Here is a 21304-nt window from a genome sequence, read left to right on the forward strand (position 1 = left end):
CCGTGGCTCCAACGCGGAGGATGCTGGCCCATACTCTCGCGAGAAGAATAGAGACGGCCGCTCCTTCGCATCCCCCCAACGGCGCCACGTGGGCTCCCCACCTGCTGAGCGACGGAGCCCGGCGGACACGCTGAGGCTTCTGGGAATCGTAGTTCCGGGGCTGCGTGAGGCTGGCCAGCCCTGCTCGCACTCCTTGTGACGCATGCGCGACGCCGAGCTGGCCGGAGAAGTTGGTCGCCTTTGTCAAGCCCGGATGGGAGGTGAGTTGGTGACTGCCAGGCCGCTTTTCTCCGCTTGGCGTCGGGGGTGGGTCCCCCGGGGCATCGGTCTGTGCGCCCGGGTCGGGGCCGGAGTGCGCGTTTGGGACGAGGGGCCTGGAGGGCGGACCGTGAGCCTGGAGCATCCCTGCACGCTCCGGTCTGAACCCCACGCGCGGCGGCCGCCTCCCGGGGACGTGGGTGCAGACGAGGCGCGGCGGGCGGGCGGGCGGGGGGCTGGCGGGCTTGGGCCCGCGCCTTGCACCCGGGCGGCAGCCCCAGCGCCAGCTCTTCCAGCGGCTCCGTCCCCTCGGGTTCAGCTGCCAGCGGCGGGGACGGGCATCCGGGGGGCGTGCTGTCCCCGGGCTGCCAGGTGCCACCCTCGTAGGACCGAGGAAGAAGCCGGGCCTGACCCCCCCGAGTGGAGGCAGGAAGGGGTGGGGGTGGGCGACAGGAGGCCCTCCGGGGCTTCTCGCTGTCCTGTCCCCGGAGGTCTGTAAGTGGAGGGGGCGGGGAAGGCGGGATCAGAACCTTCAGCACCGGGGGGCGGCTGATCGGGGGCGAGATTTGGCCGCAGAGCCGGAGAAAAGAGGTGAGAGTGGCTGAAGTTGAACTTGGGGAAGGTGCACTTCCTCCTGCAGAGAAGTCCGCTGCCTCGGGGGAGGTGGCTCGTGGCAGACAGTCCCGCCAGTCTTCTTTGTCCGGGACGTGGACGGGCTCCTTGAGTGAGAACGCAGGGCTTGGCCTGGGAACACCCCCTTTTCCACTCCAGCTGGGTGCACGGTACCCCCTTTTCCACCCCAGCTGGGTGCACGGTACCCCCTCTCCACCCCAGCTGGGTGACCGGTACCCCCTTTACCACCCCAGCTGGGTGCACGGTACCCCCCTCTCCACCCCAGCTGGGTGACCGGTACCCCCCTCTCCACCCCAGCTGGGTGACCGGTACCCCCCCCCTCTCCACCCCAGCTGGGTGACCGGTACCCCCCTCTCCACCCCAGCTGGGTGACCGGTACCCCCCTCTCCACCCCAGCTGGGTGACCGGTACCCCCCCCTCTCCACCCCAGCTGGGTGACCGGTACCCCCCTCTCCACCCCAGCTGGGTGCACAGTACCCCCTTATCCACCCCAGCTGGGTGCACGGTGCTTCCTTCAAAGCCACCCAAAACGTGGCCAAAATGTTCGCTTCCAAGGAAGGCATGATCAAAGCCTCAATTACTTATCTCACATGTTCTTTTTAACCAGACTATCAGTGAATCTGAGAATTTGGCTTTTTCTTGGGGAAAAAAACATCCTGCACCTGTTCTTTCACTTTGCACAACAGTCTTAACAATCTTAGCGCAGATATTTTTGTTTGTTTTGCGTAATAGAAAACAGGCATTACTAGCCCAGGCTTTCTTGAAATTTGATCTGGGACCTCCTTGTCAGAATTAATTACTACACCTCCCCCCCCCCCCCATTTATTAGATTTCTAGATTGTACCTCAGACTTAACTAATAACAATTGTTTGGAAGTGGGATCCAGTCATCTACATTGTAAATGAGCTTGCAGGATGGCCCTGGGCAGGTGGCTCAGTGGGTAGAGCATCCTCCCCGCTGCCCCAGTCCTGGGTCCCCTCCCTGGACAGGGCGCATATGGGAAGCTACCAGTGAGTGCACAACACAGTGGAACAACAGTTGATGCCTCTCTCACTCCCCCCTTCTTCCTTTCTCTCTCTCTAATCAATGGAGAAATTAAAAAGAAACACAGATAAGCTTGTAGGGTGACTTTTGAGAACTGGGCATATTTTTTCTTATATTGAATGTAGGTTAAGCTTTGGAAATAAACTAATTCTAATTTCTAGATTAGAGAATGCCGCCTCCCGGTAGGTGTTATTATTAAAGCAACGATGAATTTAGGCCCCTAAGTGGGAGCCTTCCTGGACATTCCCCGTGATCCTAGGGATTATGAGTTGTTGGGGCGCCATTCATTTGCACCATCTGGAGGAAGCTTCATTAGTATGGTGGAGGGATTTTTAGTCTTACAAATCTGGATCACAAGACAGATTTAGATCCCATAATCACCACCTTCTTGCCCGTAGCTATGTCTTCCCAGGATTCGTCCTTTTCCCGAGAGAAGAGCCCAGAAAAAGGAGAAATGGCAGCCCTGCGCCTCATAGCCAGATCCCAGGTGAGTGTGAGTGTCTGCCGGTTATAGAAATTCCGCTTTCTTTCTCAGAGGACAGACGCTCTCCCTTCTTTTTTGGTGTGGAGTTTCTTTGCCAACTGGAGCCCGTCTGGAGAGCTGAGTTTGAGTTCTGAGACGACTCAGATGGCTCAGGGACTCGGTGGATAATGTTTCCTACTAACCCATGTTGTCTCCTCCATCTGGTATTTATTGTCAGTCAACAGGCACGTAAGGAGGAGTGTTTCCCGCCTTTAGCCTGTTGTGCTCGTTTCTGAGCTTGGCAACTTAGGAAGGTATTTTAAAAAGAAAATAGGGGGCATATCTTAAAATATGTGTTTCTGTAGGAAAACAACGTACCCGTGTCTGGTGAGTAAGAACTCTAAGAAAGCACCTCTAGTGCTGAAGTGAATTCCAAAAATAGTGACTACTCAGAAGTTCAAAGGAGTGCTTGAAACGAAAGCTTATTATGGACGTGTGATTTAAAGGGTTAAAATCCAGCCCTCCAAGATGGTGAACGCTGGCCGGCCGAGGTTTAGAAGTGAAGCAGCGTTCTGTGCGGTCTGTCCCACAAGGGCAACTCTTATACAAGAATTGTTGAATCAGTGCTGGTTGTGCTCCAGGGGTGATGAGTGTTAGTATTAGTCTTTCGACTTTTTGTAGGTTTGAAATTTCTGTTAAAAGAAGTTGGGTAAGAGAAAAGAGCTCTCCGTGATGTGTGTGGCATGCCACCACCCTAGGGTTCCAGAGCTAGCCTGTTCCTTTGCTCCCGTGACCCCTGTGTAAAGTGTGCACATCGTACATCGGTGCCATTGGTAAAAGTGACGTCTCCAGGCCCTTGCACACTTACCTGTCTTCCTTGGGTTTTCACCCGCCTTCCATTCGTAGTGAAGACTGCGTTAGTCAAGAAGCTCTAAGTTACAGCCAATCAAAGCTCAGCTCCAACTGCTGTAAGCAAAAAGAGGTGTTTATTGACTAGCAGAGCTGAAAACTCCAGGTCTGACTCGAATGTCTCAAGCAGTAACATTAGAACCTGTTTCCTCCATTTCACTGGACTTTTCTCTCTGCCTTTGCCTCTCAAGCAGGTTTTCCCCCTAGTGCTGGTCCCCATTAACTCTAGGCTTCCATCTTCCCACGGTGAAGAGCAGAGACACAGGGCAGCTCCCCGCCCCAGTCTTCCCAGCAGACGCCCAGGGATTAACTCTTGAATGGGCGGCACGCCCAGCCTCGCACCAGGTGTTGTCCAGAGCTAAGTGTAGTTCTCTAACTGGCCAGACCTACAGAATATACCTGCACTCCTGCATAGACACACACACCACCCATGAGTCGGAGATGGGATGGGTGCTACCTGAACTACAGGGGCCAGGCGTCGTCATGGCAGCCAGGGGGAACTCGGAACACTTCGCCAGGAGAAGCCTTTGATATCAGGTTCAAGACTCAGAGCCTCGGGGTAGATTGCACCTTTCATGGAAATTTTTAGACACTTTCTCTGTCCTTTCTACACTGCATTAGACTTAATGTAATGCTGATATTATAACTATCTTATTAGAATTTACCTGGACTGTTTCTGTCTTTTCTTATTAGAGAGTTTTTTTTAAATATCGATGTTTTCATTCTTGGTCGTTGAAACCAGGTGAACAGCACAGACATATATGAGTATAAAAATAATGTTACTTCCCTCCCCAGATTCAGTCCCTACGTTTCCCTACTGAGGATAACAGTTTGGTGTATATTTTTCCATGTGTTTTTGTTGAACTTGCACAACTGTATTCAGATGTGATATTTCCTTAGGTTTTCCCCACCCCTAGTTCTCAACTTCGGGGTGTTTTTAGGAATGCCTTTGTGTAAACAGTATTTGGCTTTTAAAAAAAATTATTTTTAGCATGACCAGGTGGTGGTGCAGTGGATAGAGCATCGGACTGGGATGCGGAGGACCCAGGTTCGAGACCCCGAGGTCGCCAGCTTGAGCGCGGGCTCATCTGGTTTGAGCAAAGCTCACCAGCTTGGACCCAAGATCACTGGCTCGAGCAAGGGGGTTACTCGGTCTGCTGAAGGCCTGCGGTCAAGGCACATATGAGAAAGCAATCAATGAACAACTAAGGTGTCGCAACAAAAAACTAATGATTGATGCTTCTCATCTCTCTCCGTCCCCATCTGTCCCTCTCTCTGACTCTCTCTCTGTCTCTGTCTCTTAAAAAAAATTTATTTTTAAAGGAAAATTAATTCATTTACATTAATATGATTTCTTGTATGTTTCCAATTTTTCTTGCCATGCGGTTTTATAATTCTGTTGACTATGCTTTCTTTGTTCTTTTGTTTGTTTGTTGTATTTGTTTCTGCCTTTTGTGCAATAGTTTGCTTTTTAGTTCTGATTTTTTTTCTTCTAATGGTCCGGAAATTAATTCCCATCGAGTGTTATTTTCCCTGTGGATATACAAATTGTAAGATCACAGTTGTTTTCCTCAAACTACCTTGTCTACTTAGTTGCTGCTTAGTGACTTACATTCTATTTTATTTCCAAGAACGAGTCTCCTATTTTTCTAAGTCCCAGATTATTTCCATCTTTGGAAACTTTTGAAATAACTTTAAAACTTAAAGAAATATGGTAGAAAGATTCTTTATACACTTTCTATTTATATTCCCCAAAAGTTAACATTTTACCTCACTTTACTCTTATTTTCCAAAATCAGGAAATTCACGTTGATGTAGCTGGGAGATCTAAATTTCTGCTTTTATACTGTAATTCTTTGTGTTGCTTAGTTTGTTGCTCTATCTCTAACCTGACTATATGCTTTATTCGTTTATTTATATTATTTTTTAATAAAATGGAAGTGTTTAAAGGTATGAAATTACCTTTGAGTACAGTTTGGCAATTGGCTTAGCTTTTTATTTTATTATTTTGATCTTATGTTTTTTAGTTTATCAGTTATTGCTCTGTTCTACTTGTGTTTGGGATTTATTTAAATTTACTTTGTTACTTTTGCAAATGCTTCATGAATGTTTGAATAGAAGGTGTTTTCTATCCAGTGATAGCATTTGATATATCATTTGATATATATTTATTCCAACAACCTTGGAATAAAGTCTGTATAGGGCTTTATTTTAAAAGGCATGTAAAGATACTGCTATGTGTCTACCTCCTTACAGTTTTGTATTTTTTTGTCTCATATTAACTTAATTCTCTGTAATTCTACACATAAACATATATGAGTTATATCTGTACCCTTAAATCAATTTGTCATCATTTTCCAGTGAATGCTTTTTTGCCTTGAATTAATTCCATGCTTAATTGGATTTGGTGTTCGCTGCCAACCTTTTCATCCCATGATTTCTCTGTTACACGGTCTGTATTTCTGTTCATCTCCTGATTGGCTAGATCGAGGCTTCAAGTTTTTCTTGAGGACTCACAAGAAGAGTTAGGTGGACATGCCGTTTTTTCTCCTCGGCCTTTCTTTTGTTTACTTTGCCAAACTCCACTGTTGACTCCTCGGTGTGGTGCATGGTTTAGCTCTATTCACCAGAAGAATGACTGACTCTCAGTGGAGAAACCGTGGTTGTGTTTCTTTGGGTTCACCTGCTGACCCGAACGCAGTGTGCCTGACACATAACTGATACCCAGCGACTTGACCTAGAATGTTCAGAATCTGAATACTATTCAAATACTTGTCATTTATCACTGTCATTTTTCCTCTCAAATGTATTCGGTCCCTCTGTCCCCGGGCCACAAGCGACTGGAGGCGGGGTGAAAGGGATGCTATCAAGTGAAAGATTGTGAACAACAGTGTGTTTTGTGTCTTAGGCATCCATGACATTGAAGGACGTGGCCATGGACCTCACGCCCGAGGAGTGGGGGAAGCTGGACCCCGCGCAGAGGGACGTGATGCTGGAGAACTACAGGAACCTGGTCTCACTCTGTACGTGACTCTGCACGCTGCCTGCGGGACGTCGTGACTTTATGGGAAGCGGAGTAGCTCAGCACAGCCTTCGCTTTCCCAGTCCCCGTTCAGGGGGCGTGACGGCTTCATCCCTTGGGACCCCGACAAAACCCGTTTCTGTTCCAGGTTGTTGTGAACTGTCTATGCTGATTTTGAATCGGGATTCTTTGGATTCAAGGGACAGAAACCTAATTCCGCAGTAGCTAACGAGATTAAAAAAAAATCTCGGTTTTCTATTTATTTATTTAAATCTTGATCGTAAGTTAAATAAACTTGTCTATTTTTTTAAAGAGAGGTAACCTTTTCCCTGACGGTCTTCTGGAACTGAGTAACGGTTGGTCGCCTTGATCCTGCCTGGTGGTTTTTCAGGGGGTTTCTCTGAGCTTTTCCCTGATCCCTAAGGGACAGCACTATCCCTGGGGAGAGGAGAATTACCTTGAAGATATTTCTCTTCTTTGAAGGTTGTGGCCTTGTGGGTTTTCAGCTAAAAGCCTGGACGAACAGCTTGTCCATGTTGATTCAGAATAAACTACAACCTCGCTTTCTAGAAGTCTGTAGTTTCTAAAGTGTCTCTTCAGCGTTTTATGACCCCACCCCTCCCCCCAGCTGTTGTGTTCTACGGGTGACTTAAAGTTGCGCTGTTCCTCCGTGCATACAGCTCAGGGCTCAGGAAGATTGAGTGGCATTTGTATATTGATCTATAAGGGGTTGTCAAACTTTTTATAAAAACCGCCCACTTTTGCAGTGCTGGTCAACCTGGTCCCTACCGTGCAGCCAAACAGCGCTGCGATGGGCCCATCATGAAAGCTGGAACGCCCACTAGTGGGTGGTAGGGACCAGGTCTACCAGCACTGCAAAAGTGGGCGGTTTTTATAAAAAGTTTGACGACCCCTGATAGGTGTTCCGTCTCTGCTGTTACTTCCTCTGTTGGTTGTTTCCTAAATAGCAGGTCATTGGGCAGCACTAAAGCGCAGTCTCTCCGGCAACAGCAGCGAGACTGGAGCTTTTTACCCACCCTCTGCCGCCGCCCACCCCATGATCTGGAAATCTCATCAGGGTGACTGTGAACACTTACCCATGTCTGCTTCTGTCGAGGACTGTCGCCCAAGGGTTACTGCTCGCCTGTGTCTTCAAAGTGTGGCGTTAGGAAGTGAAGTTAGGTTATTACTGGTCTTTCTGCAAAAGACTTGATCGGTGCGCATGTTGACAGGAAGTGGGAAGAGATGGGGTGTCTTCGCTCTGAGGACACTCACTCTTAGCTGGGCATTTGTGAACCTGGATTAGGTGTGGAATTTATAACTATTTGTCTTCCTTTAGTCGTAATGCTAGGCCTAGTGTGCATCTCCGCCCTTTCTCCAGGGGTAAGTGTTTCTCTTACCTTTCCATTCCGTGCTCCCAGCGGCTCTGGGTTCCACCACTGTCCTCCTAGAACGGTGTGGAGTCCAGCCCTGAAGGTAAAGTCTTCTGTTCGTTCAGAGACAGGGCTCGGTCGGGTTTGAGTGCTGGATTCCACTCCCCAGCGGAAAAAGAACCTCGATTCAGGGAATCAAATATATTATCAGGAACTTCTTTTATTTTTTAATCACGCGGCTTGCCTTTGCCCTGTATTGGCTTTTTTCTTAGGAGCTCTCCATGTGGCGAAGATGGCCCTCGGCAGCTCTAGGGTTATGTCATCTTATAGTTAGAGAGCTACGGGGGGAAAGGCGGTTCTTCTGTCCGGGAGTTTCAGCAAATAGGATCACATGTTGACCAGTTCAACAAGAACTAGACCCAGCGAGATGGGCACTCTGGCCTGTTTGGATCCCGTGCCCAACTCTGTGTGCGTGAGCGTGTACGTGAGTGTGCACGCACACCCTGGCGCACCTGCATGCACATGTGCAATGTGTGTTTGCACGGATGGGGGAAGAGCTGTGTCAGCCCCTCCGAAACCTCCTGGAACAAATCCCCTGAGAGAGTGAGTTAGTGAGGAAACAGAGAGAGGAAAGCAGGAGACAGCAATTCTAGTTAGCACGTCAGGACTTTGTGGGGACGCTGGGCTCCCCTTTTCTCCAGCTTCTTCCCTCAGCTGAGGGTTGATCTGCCTTGTCTCCTGGGACGTCCTCGGGGAAGAGAGATGAGCTCTCTTCTTTTCTGACAGGGAAAAGCGTTTGTGTTTTCGAGTACAGGCGAAGCCCTTGCCGGGCCAGGCTCCCGCTGCGGGCGCTCTGAGCTCCAGGCAGACGTGCTCTTCTTTGATTCTGCACCTGCCGGGAGCTCCCTGTCCTCTCTGCAGAGCAGGGCGTGGCGCTGTGCTCTAGGGTAGATGTTTGTGCCCATCACAGATAGCTGCTAAGTCCCATTTCTGTCTTCCCTTTTTTCTTTCTTTTTTTTTTTTTTTTTTTAATGAGCAGGGCTTCCGGTTTCCAAGCCTGAGAACCACAGTTTGGAGAATGGAAAGGAACCGTTGATGCTTGAGAGAAGAGTCCCCAGAAGCAGCTGTTCAGGTGAGTCGGGTGGATGGGAGTCCTCAGAAAGAAGAGGTCCCTCAAGACGGTGAAGAACTGGCACTTTTCACTGCTTGAGAGAGACTGTTAGAAGTGCTACATGCTTTTATTTTTTTAATAATTTAAATTATGTAGCAATTTAAATACACACACACACACACACACACACACACACACACAAAAGTCAAGGAGAAACTACACATATGATCTATCACCAAGATCAAACACGTGCCAGTGTTTTGTTTTATTTGCCTCTTTTTTTTCCTTTATTCCTTCTTTCCCATGTGAGGGAGGGGAGATAGACAGACTCCCGCATGCACCCTTACCAGGATGCACCTGGCAAGCCCCCTACCAGGTGATGCTCTGCCCATCTGGGGCTGCTGCTTCGTTGCTTGGCAACCGAGCTATCTCAGTGCCTGAAGCAAGGCCATGGAGCCACTCTCAGTGCCCGGGGCCAACTTGCTTGAACCATTTGAGCCATGGCTGCAGGAGGAGAAGAGTGTGAGAGAAGGAAGAATAGGGAAGAGTGGAGAAGCAGATGCTCACTTCTCCTGTGCGCCCTGACTGGAATCCAACATAGGACATCCACACACCAGGCCAACGCTCTACTGGTGAGCCAACCGGCCAGGGCTGAAATCTTCCTATTTTTAACTGTTGGCAACTAATCTCAAAATTTTGTATAAGCAGTGTGGTCCAAACAGATGTCTGAGGGCCAGATTTATCCAACTGGTCCCCAGTTTGCAGCTTCTTGTTTTTTCAGCAGTCTCGTCTATTCCCATAAGCAAATTATTATCCCTTATATCAGGTGTCCCCAAACTACGGCCCGTGGGCTGCAATGCAGCCCCCTGAGGCCGTTTATCCGGCCCCCACTGCACTTCTGGAAGGGGCACCTCTTTCATTGGTGGTCAGTGAGAGGACCACTGTATTTGGCAGCCCTCCAATGGTCTGAGGGACAGTGAACTGGCCCCCTGTGTAAAAAGTTTGGAGACCCCTGCTATCAATCCCAAAGTTGTTTCCATCCTAGACCTCCCCTTGCTGCGCCTGTTCTCAACATCTGTGTATGTCTCCACTTGCCTATATCAAAGACACCTCAAATACAACGTATTTGAAACTAAATGCCTGATACATATATGCCCACACCCTCCATTCCTCAGCTGGGCCTTTTTCTAATAACTGTCTTGACGACACTCATCGTCTTATTAGATTGTGCAAGCCTAGATCTGTGAATAGTCTTCACACTTCCATCACTCTCCTTTATCCAGTTCATCAGTGTGGTTATCTAATTATATTCTCAGTATGTCTTCCTTGTTACCGTACCTCCCTCTCCTTTTGTTTGCTGGGAAGACAGTGATCCTTTCTCTGCCTGATGCCACCTTTGCCTCCAGGCACTCCATTCTTTATATCGTGAGAGTGACGTTTGCAAAATACAATTAGCGTGGTAAAAAGTAGTCTTATGTGTAGATTTGCCATTATATCTTTGGGAGCTCATAGGAGATTTTTTTATAAAAGCATTGTTAGAAAAGGTTAAACTGGAAATGGAATGCGTATTTGGATATGTGTAGGATTGGATGACTGAAAATTTAGAAGTTGAAACTGTCCTTAGCACTCAAGTGATTACTGCCTGGATATGTATTACTACAGTAGTATTTTACTATGCTCATTTCATGATTTTAGTATGCCCATATCCTGCTGGAAATGTGGTGATGGATTGCTTCATCTGCATCCTTCCTTCTTTCGTTCTGGTCATCTTTTCCCCCGTTGACTCCTGGATACGATCTGTTCATTTTCTCTGCTTATCCTGCGTTTCTCTTCATTTTTCCTCTCTCTGCAAATCATCCCGTGTGTCAGACCCACTTACTCACTGAAGACGTGCTTTTCACCTTTATTACTCTTACTTACTTCAGAACAACCTTTTGGTTGAGCCAGAAAAAAAATGAAGGAAATGTGCATTTCCAATTTCTTTCAGATTTGGAAAGTAGACCTGAGAGCAAAGAGCCGACTTCGGGGCGAGACTGTTCCGGAGAAGAAGCGTGCCAGGTTGCACTAACGGGCAGACCGACAGGGAACAGTGCCTACGAGACCAGCCTGGAAACCACTGATGAGTGTGGAAGTTTGTTAGAGAGTCAGCAGGGAAATCAGGGGAGACACCTGAGAGAAATGTTCACCTACGTGAACTCACTTCCCAGAGAGAGAGCTCACGAGCACGATGGGTACTGGAAAAACCTGAGTGAGAAGTCTGTCCTTCTCACTCAGGACAGAGTTTCTAAAGGATCCTATGCCTTTCATACGCTGGAAAAAAGACTGAAACAGAAATCAAATTTAAGGAAAAAGCAAAGAACCTATAAGGAGAAAAAACCTCATAAATGTAACGATTGTGGTGAACTCTTCACTTACCATTCAGTGCTTATCCGACACCAGCGAGTCCACACCGGGGAGAAACCTTACAGCTGCAACGAATGTGGGAAATCTTTTAGCCACAGAGCTAATTTAACGAAGCATCAGAGAACTCATACGAGAATTCTCTTTGAGTGCACTGAGTGCAAAAAAGCCTTCACAGAAAGCGCATCCCTTGCAATCCACCAGAGAATTCACATCGGAGAGAGACCTTACGAGTGCAGTGAATGTGGGAAAGGATTCAATCGAAGTACTCACCTGGTACAGCATCAGCTGATTCATACCGGAGTGAAGCCTTACGAATGTAATGAATGTGATAAAGCATTCATTCATTCATCAGCACTCATCAAACATCAAAGAACTCACACCGGAGAGAAGCCCTATAAATGTCAGGAGTGTGGGAAAGCCTTCAGCCATTGCTCATCCCTCACCAAACACCAGAGAGTTCATACTGGAGAAAAGCCATACGAGTGTAGCGAATGTGGGAAAACCTTTAGTCAAAGCACTCACCTTGTTCAGCATCAAAGAATTCATACCGGAGAGAAGCCCTACGAGTGCACCGAGTGTGGGAAAACCTTCAGCCGGAGTTCAAATTTTGCTAAACATCAAAGAATTCATATTGGAAAGAAACCCTACAAATGTAATGAATGTGGGAAAGCCTTTATTCATTCATCAGCTCTTATTCAACACCAGAGAACTCATACTGGAGAGAAACCCTACAGGTGCAACGAGTGTGGGAAAAGCTTTAAGTGCAGTTCCTCCCTCATCAGACATCAAAGAATTCATACAGAAGAACAACCCTGAAAAATTACTGTATGTGAAGAAATGTAAGTTGGTTTTATCACTGTGTTGAATACAAGAGTGTTAAGTGAAGGACCCTTAAAATGCTGCTTACGGACCAATTTTGTATGCATCTAATTTTACTTGCATAGTACATATTTTTGAGCCATAAACAAAATGTTCCTCATATCTATTGATTTCATAATTATGAAAGCTCATAATTTTTTTTTTAAGTGAAAGGAGGAGAGATAGGGAGACAGACTCCCGCATGCGCCAGACTGGGATCCACCTGACAACCCCCGTCTGGGACCAATGCTGGAATCAACCAAGCTATCCTCAGTGCCTGAGGCTAACACTAGGACCAACCAAGCTATCCTTAGTGCCTGGGGCTGACACTTGAACCAATCAAGCCACTGGCTGCAGAAAGGGAAGAGAAAGGGAAGGGGGAGAGGAAGGAAAAGAAAAGCAGACGGTCACTTCTCATGTGTGCCCTGACCTGGAATCGAACCCCGTACATCGGCATGCTGAGCCAACACTATCCACTGAGCCAACCAACCAGCGTTAGGAAGCTCATAATTTGATAATTATGAAAGCCATAAATTTCAGATTTTTATTCCTAACCCCTCTCCAATACACAGTTGTGAAAATTCAAGAAATCCTCAGAAGTGGGTAGCAATATAATCACCATGGAATCCAGTTTCTCCTCTTTTCTATGTCCTAACCATGTTATAGCTTGTAAGGAAGTTCTTATTTGGTAGGTTAGAGGGTTCATGTCCTTATCATCAGGAAGACAGAGTTGTTCCTCTTTGAATCCAAAGTAGAGATCCAGATTTACAGACAGTGTCATTTCTATTAGCAAATAAATAAATAAATAAAAACTAAAGGTTAAAAGTTGAAATATGCTTTGTATTCCTCCCTCTCCCCCAAAATGGCCACTGTTTAATTTGATGAACACAAATAGAATGTCTTTAGAGCGGGTTCTAAGGTAGGTTCACATGGATGGTGCTGGTCATAGATTTAGACGGTGGTGGTCCTTCTGCTGTGTAGAGAGAGCTTCGTTTTTACTTCCTTGGAAGTTATCCTGAAGTAGCACGGGTCAAAATCTTCACTGTGGATTTTGATCAAGTCCCTCTCTTATCCTTGGCATTCCCTGAATAAATCCTTGGTTTTCTGTAAATACAGTGTTAGATTTCATTTCTTTACATTATTATACATTCTGTAAACTATGTCGCTTTGAGGAAAAGCCGCTGGGATGTTGAGGATCTGCACACGTTGACGGGTTCAATGTGTGAGCATGTCAAGAAATGGCACGGAAGCAGCTGTGCGACACAGGACATGTGTTTCTGTTAGATACGGAAAAGAGCTCACAGGACAGTGACTCACCTGTGGATAAGCAGTTTCTCTCTGTGAAGAAGTTGTCATTCTTCTGACCTTCATGTTTACCCACATTATTTTTTGTTCTTGTTCTCTCTATATGTTGGCTAGTCTTTGCTATATCCCAGAGCCCTTTCAAGAAGATCAGAAAGGCATGAAACCACATGATCTATTGATATTCCTACCTGGGTAACCAAAGACCAGTGATGGGATGGGGAACACAAGTAAAAGTAAACGTTCAAATAAATATTTAGCAAAACACTATACAAATGTCGGATTTTTTTTTTTGTTTGTTATTTTATTACATACTGTGTGAAAAGATGTTCATAGAAAAAGGGGAAAAGTAGTTAATAGATTCTTCTCTTATAACTTTTATCTTTTATGTCCCTGTGACTTACAATTCCCTCTCTGTAGACTTGAGTTCTATCACTGAAGAAAAGTAGAAGACTGAAGTGTTAAAAGTGGTCGTGGTGGAGAGCAAGCTCGTTAAGGATGGGTTGATCGTCAATCCAGCAATGGTGGAAGTCAACAGGAAAGAAGTGGGATGGAAAGGACTGGGCAGAGGCTTTAGAAAGAACTCTTTTTAAGACATTGAAAGGAGTCAAGAGGGTTGGGAAGGCTCAAGGTCCGAGACGTCGGCAGAATGGCTGACGAACAAAATGAAGGAAGAGGGGCTCAGCCCTTGTTATCACCTTACTGTTCAGTGTCGGTCTAACGCGGGGGTTGACAAAGTGCCCTGACCCATAGATTAAGTGTGTCTACTGCCTGTTTCTGTAAAGAATGTTTCATTGGAATTCAGCCACTCTCATTCATTTACATGTCAGCCATTTTATACCATAAAGGGCAGAGTTGAGTAGTTGCAGCAGAGAGTGTGTGTCAGAAAAGCCTAAAATACAGTGTGTCCGTAAAGTCATGGTGCACTTTTGACCGGTCACAGGAAAGCAACAAAAGATGATAGAAATGTGAAATCTGCACCAAATAAAAGGAAAACCCTCCCAGTTTCTGTAGGATGATGTGGCAGCATGTGCGCATGCGCAGATGGTGACATAACACTGTGTATACAGTGGAGCAGCCCACGGCCATGCCAGTCGAGATGTGGACGGTACAGAGGAAAGTTCAGTGTGTTCTGTGGCTCGCTAAATTCGAATCCAGGACCAAAGTGCAACATGACTATCGGCGCGTTTATAACAAAGCGCCACCACATAGGAATAACATTACTTGGTGGGATAAGCAGTTGAAGAAAACCGGCAGTTTGGTGGAGAAACCCCGTTCTGGTAGGCCATCAGTCAGTGACGAGTCTGTAGAGGCTATACGGGATAGCTACCTAAGGAGCCCTAAAAAATCTGTGTGTGAGCCCACATCGAACTGCACTGAATAGGTATGAAACTGGGAGAGTTTTCCTTTTATTTGGTGCAGATTCCACATTTCTGTCGTCTTTTGTTGCTTTCCTGTGACCAGTCAAAAGTGCACCGTGACTTTACGGACACACTGTACTTACTGTTCCTCAGGCCAAAAGCTGGAGCAAAAATAAATTCATCGTTTGGAGGCCAACATCTGACTACCAAAATGACATCCACACAGGCTTTACCAAGCTGGTTTTTAATTTTGCCACCTCCGCTTAGCAACTCTGTGACCTTAAAATGCTACTTATTCTCTGAGCCTCTTTGTTTTTTATCTGCAAAATGGAGATAAATCATCTCCCTTCCATAAGGTTGTTGTGAGGATTAAATACAACAATGCACATGAAGGGGCTGGAAGACGGTAAGTGGTACAGTGTCCCCTTTCTCTCCCACTCTCCCCTTCTCTCTCTCTCCATGTGTGTGCGCTACACACACATAGTTTAATAAAGTGGTGTCTTAGCCCATTTGGGCTGCTGTTTAACAAGAAATCACAGACGGAATGGCTTATGTTCAACATTCGACATCACAGCTCTGAAAACGACATCAAGTCCAAGACCAAGGTCCCAGGAGATTCAGCGTCTGAGGAGAGGCTTCCTGGTCCATAGACAGCCATCTTTCCACTGTGTCGTCACATTGTGAGAGGGCGAGGGAGCTCTGGGGCCTTGTAGCGGAGGACCGCCTTCATTCCCGAGAGCTCCGCCATCATGGCCTCGCCCCCTGTCCAAGGCCCCGCCTCCCAGCGCTGTCACATTGGGACAAGTTTTCAATCCACAGCGAGAAGCTCAGCATCCACCAATAGAAACTAGGAAGGGGTGTGTCTCAGCATCCACCAGTAGAAACTAGGAAGGGGTGTGTCTCAGCATCCACCAGTAGAAACTAGGAAGGGGTGTGTCTCCCACCCCTCTCACTGACTGATTTAAGAACTGAGCGTCCCACTCTCCAGCTCCTGCTAGGAGAGGGCCTCACTTCCTGCTCTTGCTTCTGTCTGGTGCTGTCCTGAAGACCTTGAGGAACCTGGGGGGCAGGGGGGGTGGGGTGTTGGTTGGTTTTTTGTTTTTTCCTCTAAGTACCACTGAATCAGGAGCTATCTCAGAGTTCCAGAGACGCAAGTTGGTAATCAAATTCCAGTTTAAGTGGTGTTAAAGGATTTGCTTTTCTGAGTTTTACTGAGAACTCTGGCCCTTTGCATTTCTGTATTTTTTTTAAAAAAAGATTTTATTTATTCATTTTAGAGAGAAGAGAGAGAGAAGGGTAGGGGGAGGAGCAGGAAGCATTAACTCCCATATGTGCCTTGACCAGGCAAGCCCGGGGTTTTGAACCAGCAACCTCAGCGTCCCAGGTTGACACTTTGTCCACTGAACTACCACAGGGTCGGGCCATGTATTTCCATATTCGTTCTCTTTATACTTCGTGTCCAGTCTATGTGTTTGTACCTTGACACGAATCTTAGAAGTCTTAGCGGTCTGCTTGTCAGATGTTTTTGCTTACCTATTAACTAAATTTGACTGCTTTTATTGGTCCACTGTCAGTACATGATACTTATGTCTTTATGGTCAGAAACTTTTGTAAATTGCTTTTAAATTCTCCTGATTTAAGCATATTTTAAGAGGTAAAGAAAGACCAACCGTAAAACATACCCATGTCATTCAGGAAACCAGACACATTTCTAAGTGTTCGTCCGGGCCTTCACAACTCCTGGAGACGTGCACATTGTCCACTCTTCCCAGCTATGGGGGCGGAGGAGCCGTCCACAGGCGAGTTCTTGGATGCCAACCAGGGCTCAGACCCGTCAGCAGGCCCTTCTAAAGATGGCAATCTCACAGCGGTAGAGCGTCGGCCTAGCGTGCGGAGGACCCGGGTTCGATTCCCGGCCAGGGCACACAGGAGAAGCGCCCATTTGCTTCTCCACCCCTCCGCCGCGCTTTCCTCTCTGTCTCTCTCGTCCCCTCCCGCAGCCAAGGCTCCATTGGAGCAAAGATGGCCCGGGCGCTGGGGATGGCTCTGTGGCCTCTGCCCCAGGCGCTAGAGTGGCTCTGGTCGCAACATGGCGACGCCCAGGAGGGGCAGAGCATCGCCCCCTGGTGGGCAGAGCGTCGCCCCTGGTGGGCGTGCCGGGTGGATCCCGGTCGGGCGCATGCGGGAGTCTGTCTGACTGTCTCTCCCTGTTTCCAGCTTCAGAAAAATGAAAAAAAAAAAAAAAAAAAAAAAGATGGCAATCTCAGGCGTGCTGTGTTAAGTGTTTTCTGCACAGTTTTGCTGCCATCCTTGTTCGAAAATAAGTATTTCAACCATTCAGATTAATTACAACTTAGCTAACCAAAATAATTCACTGGAACACGTGATCGAGAATTCTGTTCTACACGAGCAATTAGGCAGATGAACAAAGGTCACAAACGTGTGATATGACCAGAGCCACAGACATCCCTCTCACACTTGAACATGGGAGGGAAATCCACCCAAGAGCCACAAAGTCACGGGTCCTCTCCTGGGAAGGCCTGGCTTATGTCTGAAAAGATACCAGCTCTGGGCATTGTGGCCACTGCGTCACAATCTCTGCAAAGCTATCTCTGTCTGATGTTTGGAAGTCCACAGCCAGTAAACAAAGGAAGATCACAAAATCCCGGTATCCCATGCACCTGAGCTAGGACCTCATGGAAAGGTGGACAGAGACCCGTGTCCATTCCTGAGGCCTCTGACCTTGGTGACTGAGGTGTCTCGCAGAAGCCAGCTCCCATGGTCGTGGAGCTAAACGCACATTGGCAATCCAGGAATCAGAAAAGTGAAAGAGGCAGGGCAGGAAGTGGAATCCTGCCAGTGAGGTGAGTCAGCAGCCCAGCTTCCACTTCCTGCCAGTGAGGTGAGTCAGCAGATCAGCAACAACTGTGTGCACGTGTCCCTGTGCCACAAGATGCACTTACTTGATTTTACTACCAGTTCTAGGTCTATTATTATTATTATTATTATTATTATTATTATTAGAAGCAGGGAGGCAGAAAGACAGACTCCCGCATGCATCCCAACTGGGATCAACCTGGCATGCCCACTAGGGGGTGATGCTCTGCCCATCTGGGGCCACTGCTCTGTTAGCTATTTCAGCGCCTAAGGCAAGGCCATGGAGCCATCCTCAGCGCCCAGGCCAACTTGCTCCAACCATTTAAGCTATGGCTGCAGGAGGAAGGGAGAGAGTGAGAGAGAGAGAGGAGGAAGGGTGGAGAAACAGATGGTCGCTTCTCCTGTTTGCCCTGACCGGGAATCAAACCTGGGACTTCCACATACGAGTCTGACACTCTACCTACTGCTGAGTCAACCAGCCAGGGCCAGTTCTAGGTCTTAAAGTTAACTAAAGTCCTTTGGAAATTATGTACTGTGTATAAGCTAACTACAGGGCAACATAATTGTTGATATCAAAATGTTTGTCACAACTATAATTCAATGCAATTAAATACATAATACTAAAATTTTCATAATCTTAAAGATATGCAAGTAATATAATTTAGCAAATGAGTAAAACCGGTTTAGATTAACTCAGCCCCCACTGAAGAATGGGAACTGGTTGCCAGGAGAACCAACCATGCAATTAGGAGGTTACAGGAGGGGAGAGGGACTTGAGGTTGAATCAATAACCAATGACCAATGATTTAATCAATTGTGCCTGATGTCAGGAAGACGCTTTAAAAACCCAAAAAGGATGGAGCTCACAGGGCTTCCAGGTCGGTGAATCTGTGGAAATTTGGGGAAAGTCGTGTGCCTGGAGTGGGCGTGAAGCCCCGTGCCATGTCCCCACACCTTGCCCCATGTATCTCTTCCATCTCGCTGTCCCTGAGTTAAGTCCTTTTTGTAATAAAGTGGTGATCTAGTAAGTAAAATGCTCCTCTGAGTCCTGTGAGCCTCTCTAGCAAATTACTTGAACTCAAAGGATGAGGAGGGGGTCTTGAATCCTCTGATCTACAACCGGTAGGTCAGAAGTACAGGTGGCAACCTGGACCTGCAATTGTCCTCTGAAGTGGGGGTGGGGCGGTCTTGTAGGACTGGTCCCTTCACCTGTGGGAATTGATGCTATCTCTGGGTAGATAGTGTCAGAACTGAGTTAAATTGTAGGGCACCCAGCTGGTATTCAAGAATTGCTTGGATGTTTGAGATAACACCCCACACTTTGGAATGGTGGTTAGAAAAATACAGTACCAAGTCTTACAAAAAAATAGAATGCATACTTACCGTATATTCCATACTGATAAAACTCAGAAAGAAATGTCTGGCTCATTTTTTTTTTAAGTGAAGGGTGGGTACAGACAGAGACAGACAGGAAGGGAGAGAGAGGAGAAGCATCAATTTGTTGTTGCTGCTCCTTAGTTGTTCATTGATTGCTTTCTCATATGTGCCTTGAATGGGAGCTCCAGCCAAGCCAGTGACCCCTTTGCTCAAGTCAGAGACCTTGGGCTCATGCCAGCGACTATGGGATCATGTCTATGATCCCACACTCAAACCAGCGACCCTGCGCTCAAGCCAGTGACCCTGTGCTCAAGCCTGTGACTTTGTGGTTTTGAACCTGGGTCCTCAGCATCCCAGGTCGAAGCTCTATCCACTGTGCCACCACCTGGTCAGGTTATTCTTGCATTATCATTTATTAATTATTGTACTGTATTTTATTACAACTGCAAACTTTTGCCCACCTATGTACATAATCTTCTTCTGTTTTCAAGATGTTCCTTTATCACTGCTTTGCAGCAGTTTGATTATAACATGCCTTGGTGTGGTTTTCTTCATGTCTTTTCTTTGCATTTCATTGAGGTTCTTGGATCTATGGATTTATCATTTTCATCAAATTCTGAAAATAATTAGCCATTGTTTCTTTAAGTATCTTTCTACTCCCTCTCTTTCCTTTCCTTCTAGAATTCTAATTACACATAGTTAGACTACTTCATATTTTTCCATAACTCGCTGGTGCACTGTCCGGACCGCATCCTTTTTCTCCATATTTCATTTTGGACAGTTTCTATTTGTATGTCTTTGACTTCACTAATCTTTTCTTTTTCAGTGTCTAATCTGCTATTACTCCAACCCAATATATTTTTCTTTTTTTTTTTCTTTTTTTTTTTTGCATTTTTCTGAAGCTGGAAACAGGGAGAGACAGTCAGACAGACTCCCGCATGCGCCCGACCGGGATCCACCCGGCACGCCCACCATGGGGCGACGCTCTGCCCACCAGGGGGCGATGCTCTGCCCATCCTGGGCGTCGCCATGTTGCGACCAGAGCCACTCTAGCGCCTGAGGCAGAGGCCACAGAGCCATCCCCAGCGCCCGGGCCATCCTTTGCTCCAATGGAGCCTTGGCTGCGGGAGGGGAAGAGAGAGACAGAGAGGAAGGCGTGGAGGAGGGGTGGAGAAGCAAATGGGCGCTTCTCCTATGTGCCCTGGCCGGGAATCGAACCCGGGTCCTCCGCACGCTAGGCCGACGCTCTACCGCTGAGCCAACCGGCCAGGGCTATTTTTCATTTTTGACATCATGTTTGTTATCTCCAGGAGTTTGATTTCCCATTTGAATTCCTTTCCCCTCTAATGTTCAAAGGCTATTGGGTTATGTCGCACTTTCCCCAGTTAGCCACCGGCTCTTTGAGATCTCAACAGCCATTTCACACTGCGTTCACTTTCCCTGGACTTTCTTGTGCCCCAGCTGGAGGGGGTGACCCAGAATAGGCCTCATACACAACCAAAGCAGCACAGAACGCCAGGCACACAGGTTAGGATTGGATTACAGAGGAACAGTCTTGTCTTTGTGGGAAGCTGCCCAACGCCCTTGAGGACTATTGGTGCAGAATATGGTCTTTGGCCACTGAAGCCATGGAACCAAGACAAAGGGAAACATGCCTTTAAAAATAATCATGTAGGCCCTGGCCGGTTGGCTTAGTGGTAGAGCGTCGGCCTGGCGTGCAGAAGTTCCGGGTTCGATTCCTGGCCAGGGCACACAGGAGAAGCGCCCATCTGCTTCTCCACCCCTCCCCTCTCCTTCCTCTCTCTCTCTTCCCCTCCCGCAGCGAGGCTCCATTGGAGCAAAGATGGCCGGGGCGCTGGGGATGGCTCCTTGGCCTCTGCCCCAGGCACTAGAGTGGCTCTGGTCGCAACAGAGCGACGCCCTAGAGGGGCAGAGCATCGCCCCCTGGTGGGCGTGCCGGGTGGATCCCGGTCAGGCGCATGCAGGGAGTCTGTCTGACTGTCTCTCCCCGTTTCCAGCTTCAGAAAAATACAAAAATAATAATAATAATAATAATAATCATGTAATAATAATATAAGACATGTATACTGTATAACCATTAATAACATTGTATATTAATAAGAATATTAATTGTATGATCTATTTGTTACATTGTATATTACAACTATTTGAATGAGCCAAGAAAGAGGCTCTGCTTTCAAAGACCCGGAAACTATAATGAAAGCCTTAACCGATTTTTTTCCATCAAGAACTTGAATGAGCCTGACCAGGCAGTGGCGCAGTGGGTAGAGCATCGGACTGGGACATAGAGGA

General features: G+C 47.1%; 1 protein-coding gene across 1 annotated transcript; it reads left to right on the top strand.

The window, feature by feature from the left end:
* Positions 1-201: 201 nt before the first annotated feature.
* ZNF286A (zinc finger protein 286A) lies at positions 202-13612 on the top strand. Its single transcript, XM_066358172.1, has 5 exons — positions 202-260; positions 2334-2422; positions 6216-6330; positions 8742-8834; positions 10801-13612. Exons 1-5 carry the CDS (start codon positions 203-205, stop codon positions 12030-12032), a joined length of 1587 nt encoding a protein of 528 aa, XP_066214269.1. The 5' UTR covers position 202; the 3' UTR covers positions 12033-13612.
* Positions 13613-21304: the final 7692 nt, after the last annotated feature.

Source organism: Saccopteryx leptura, unplaced genomic scaffold (assembly GCF_036850995.1).
Source record: "Saccopteryx leptura isolate mSacLep1 unplaced genomic scaffold, mSacLep1_pri_phased_curated manual_scaffold_76, whole genome shotgun sequence".
NCBI lineage: Eukaryota > Metazoa > Chordata > Mammalia > Chiroptera > Emballonuridae > Saccopteryx > Saccopteryx leptura.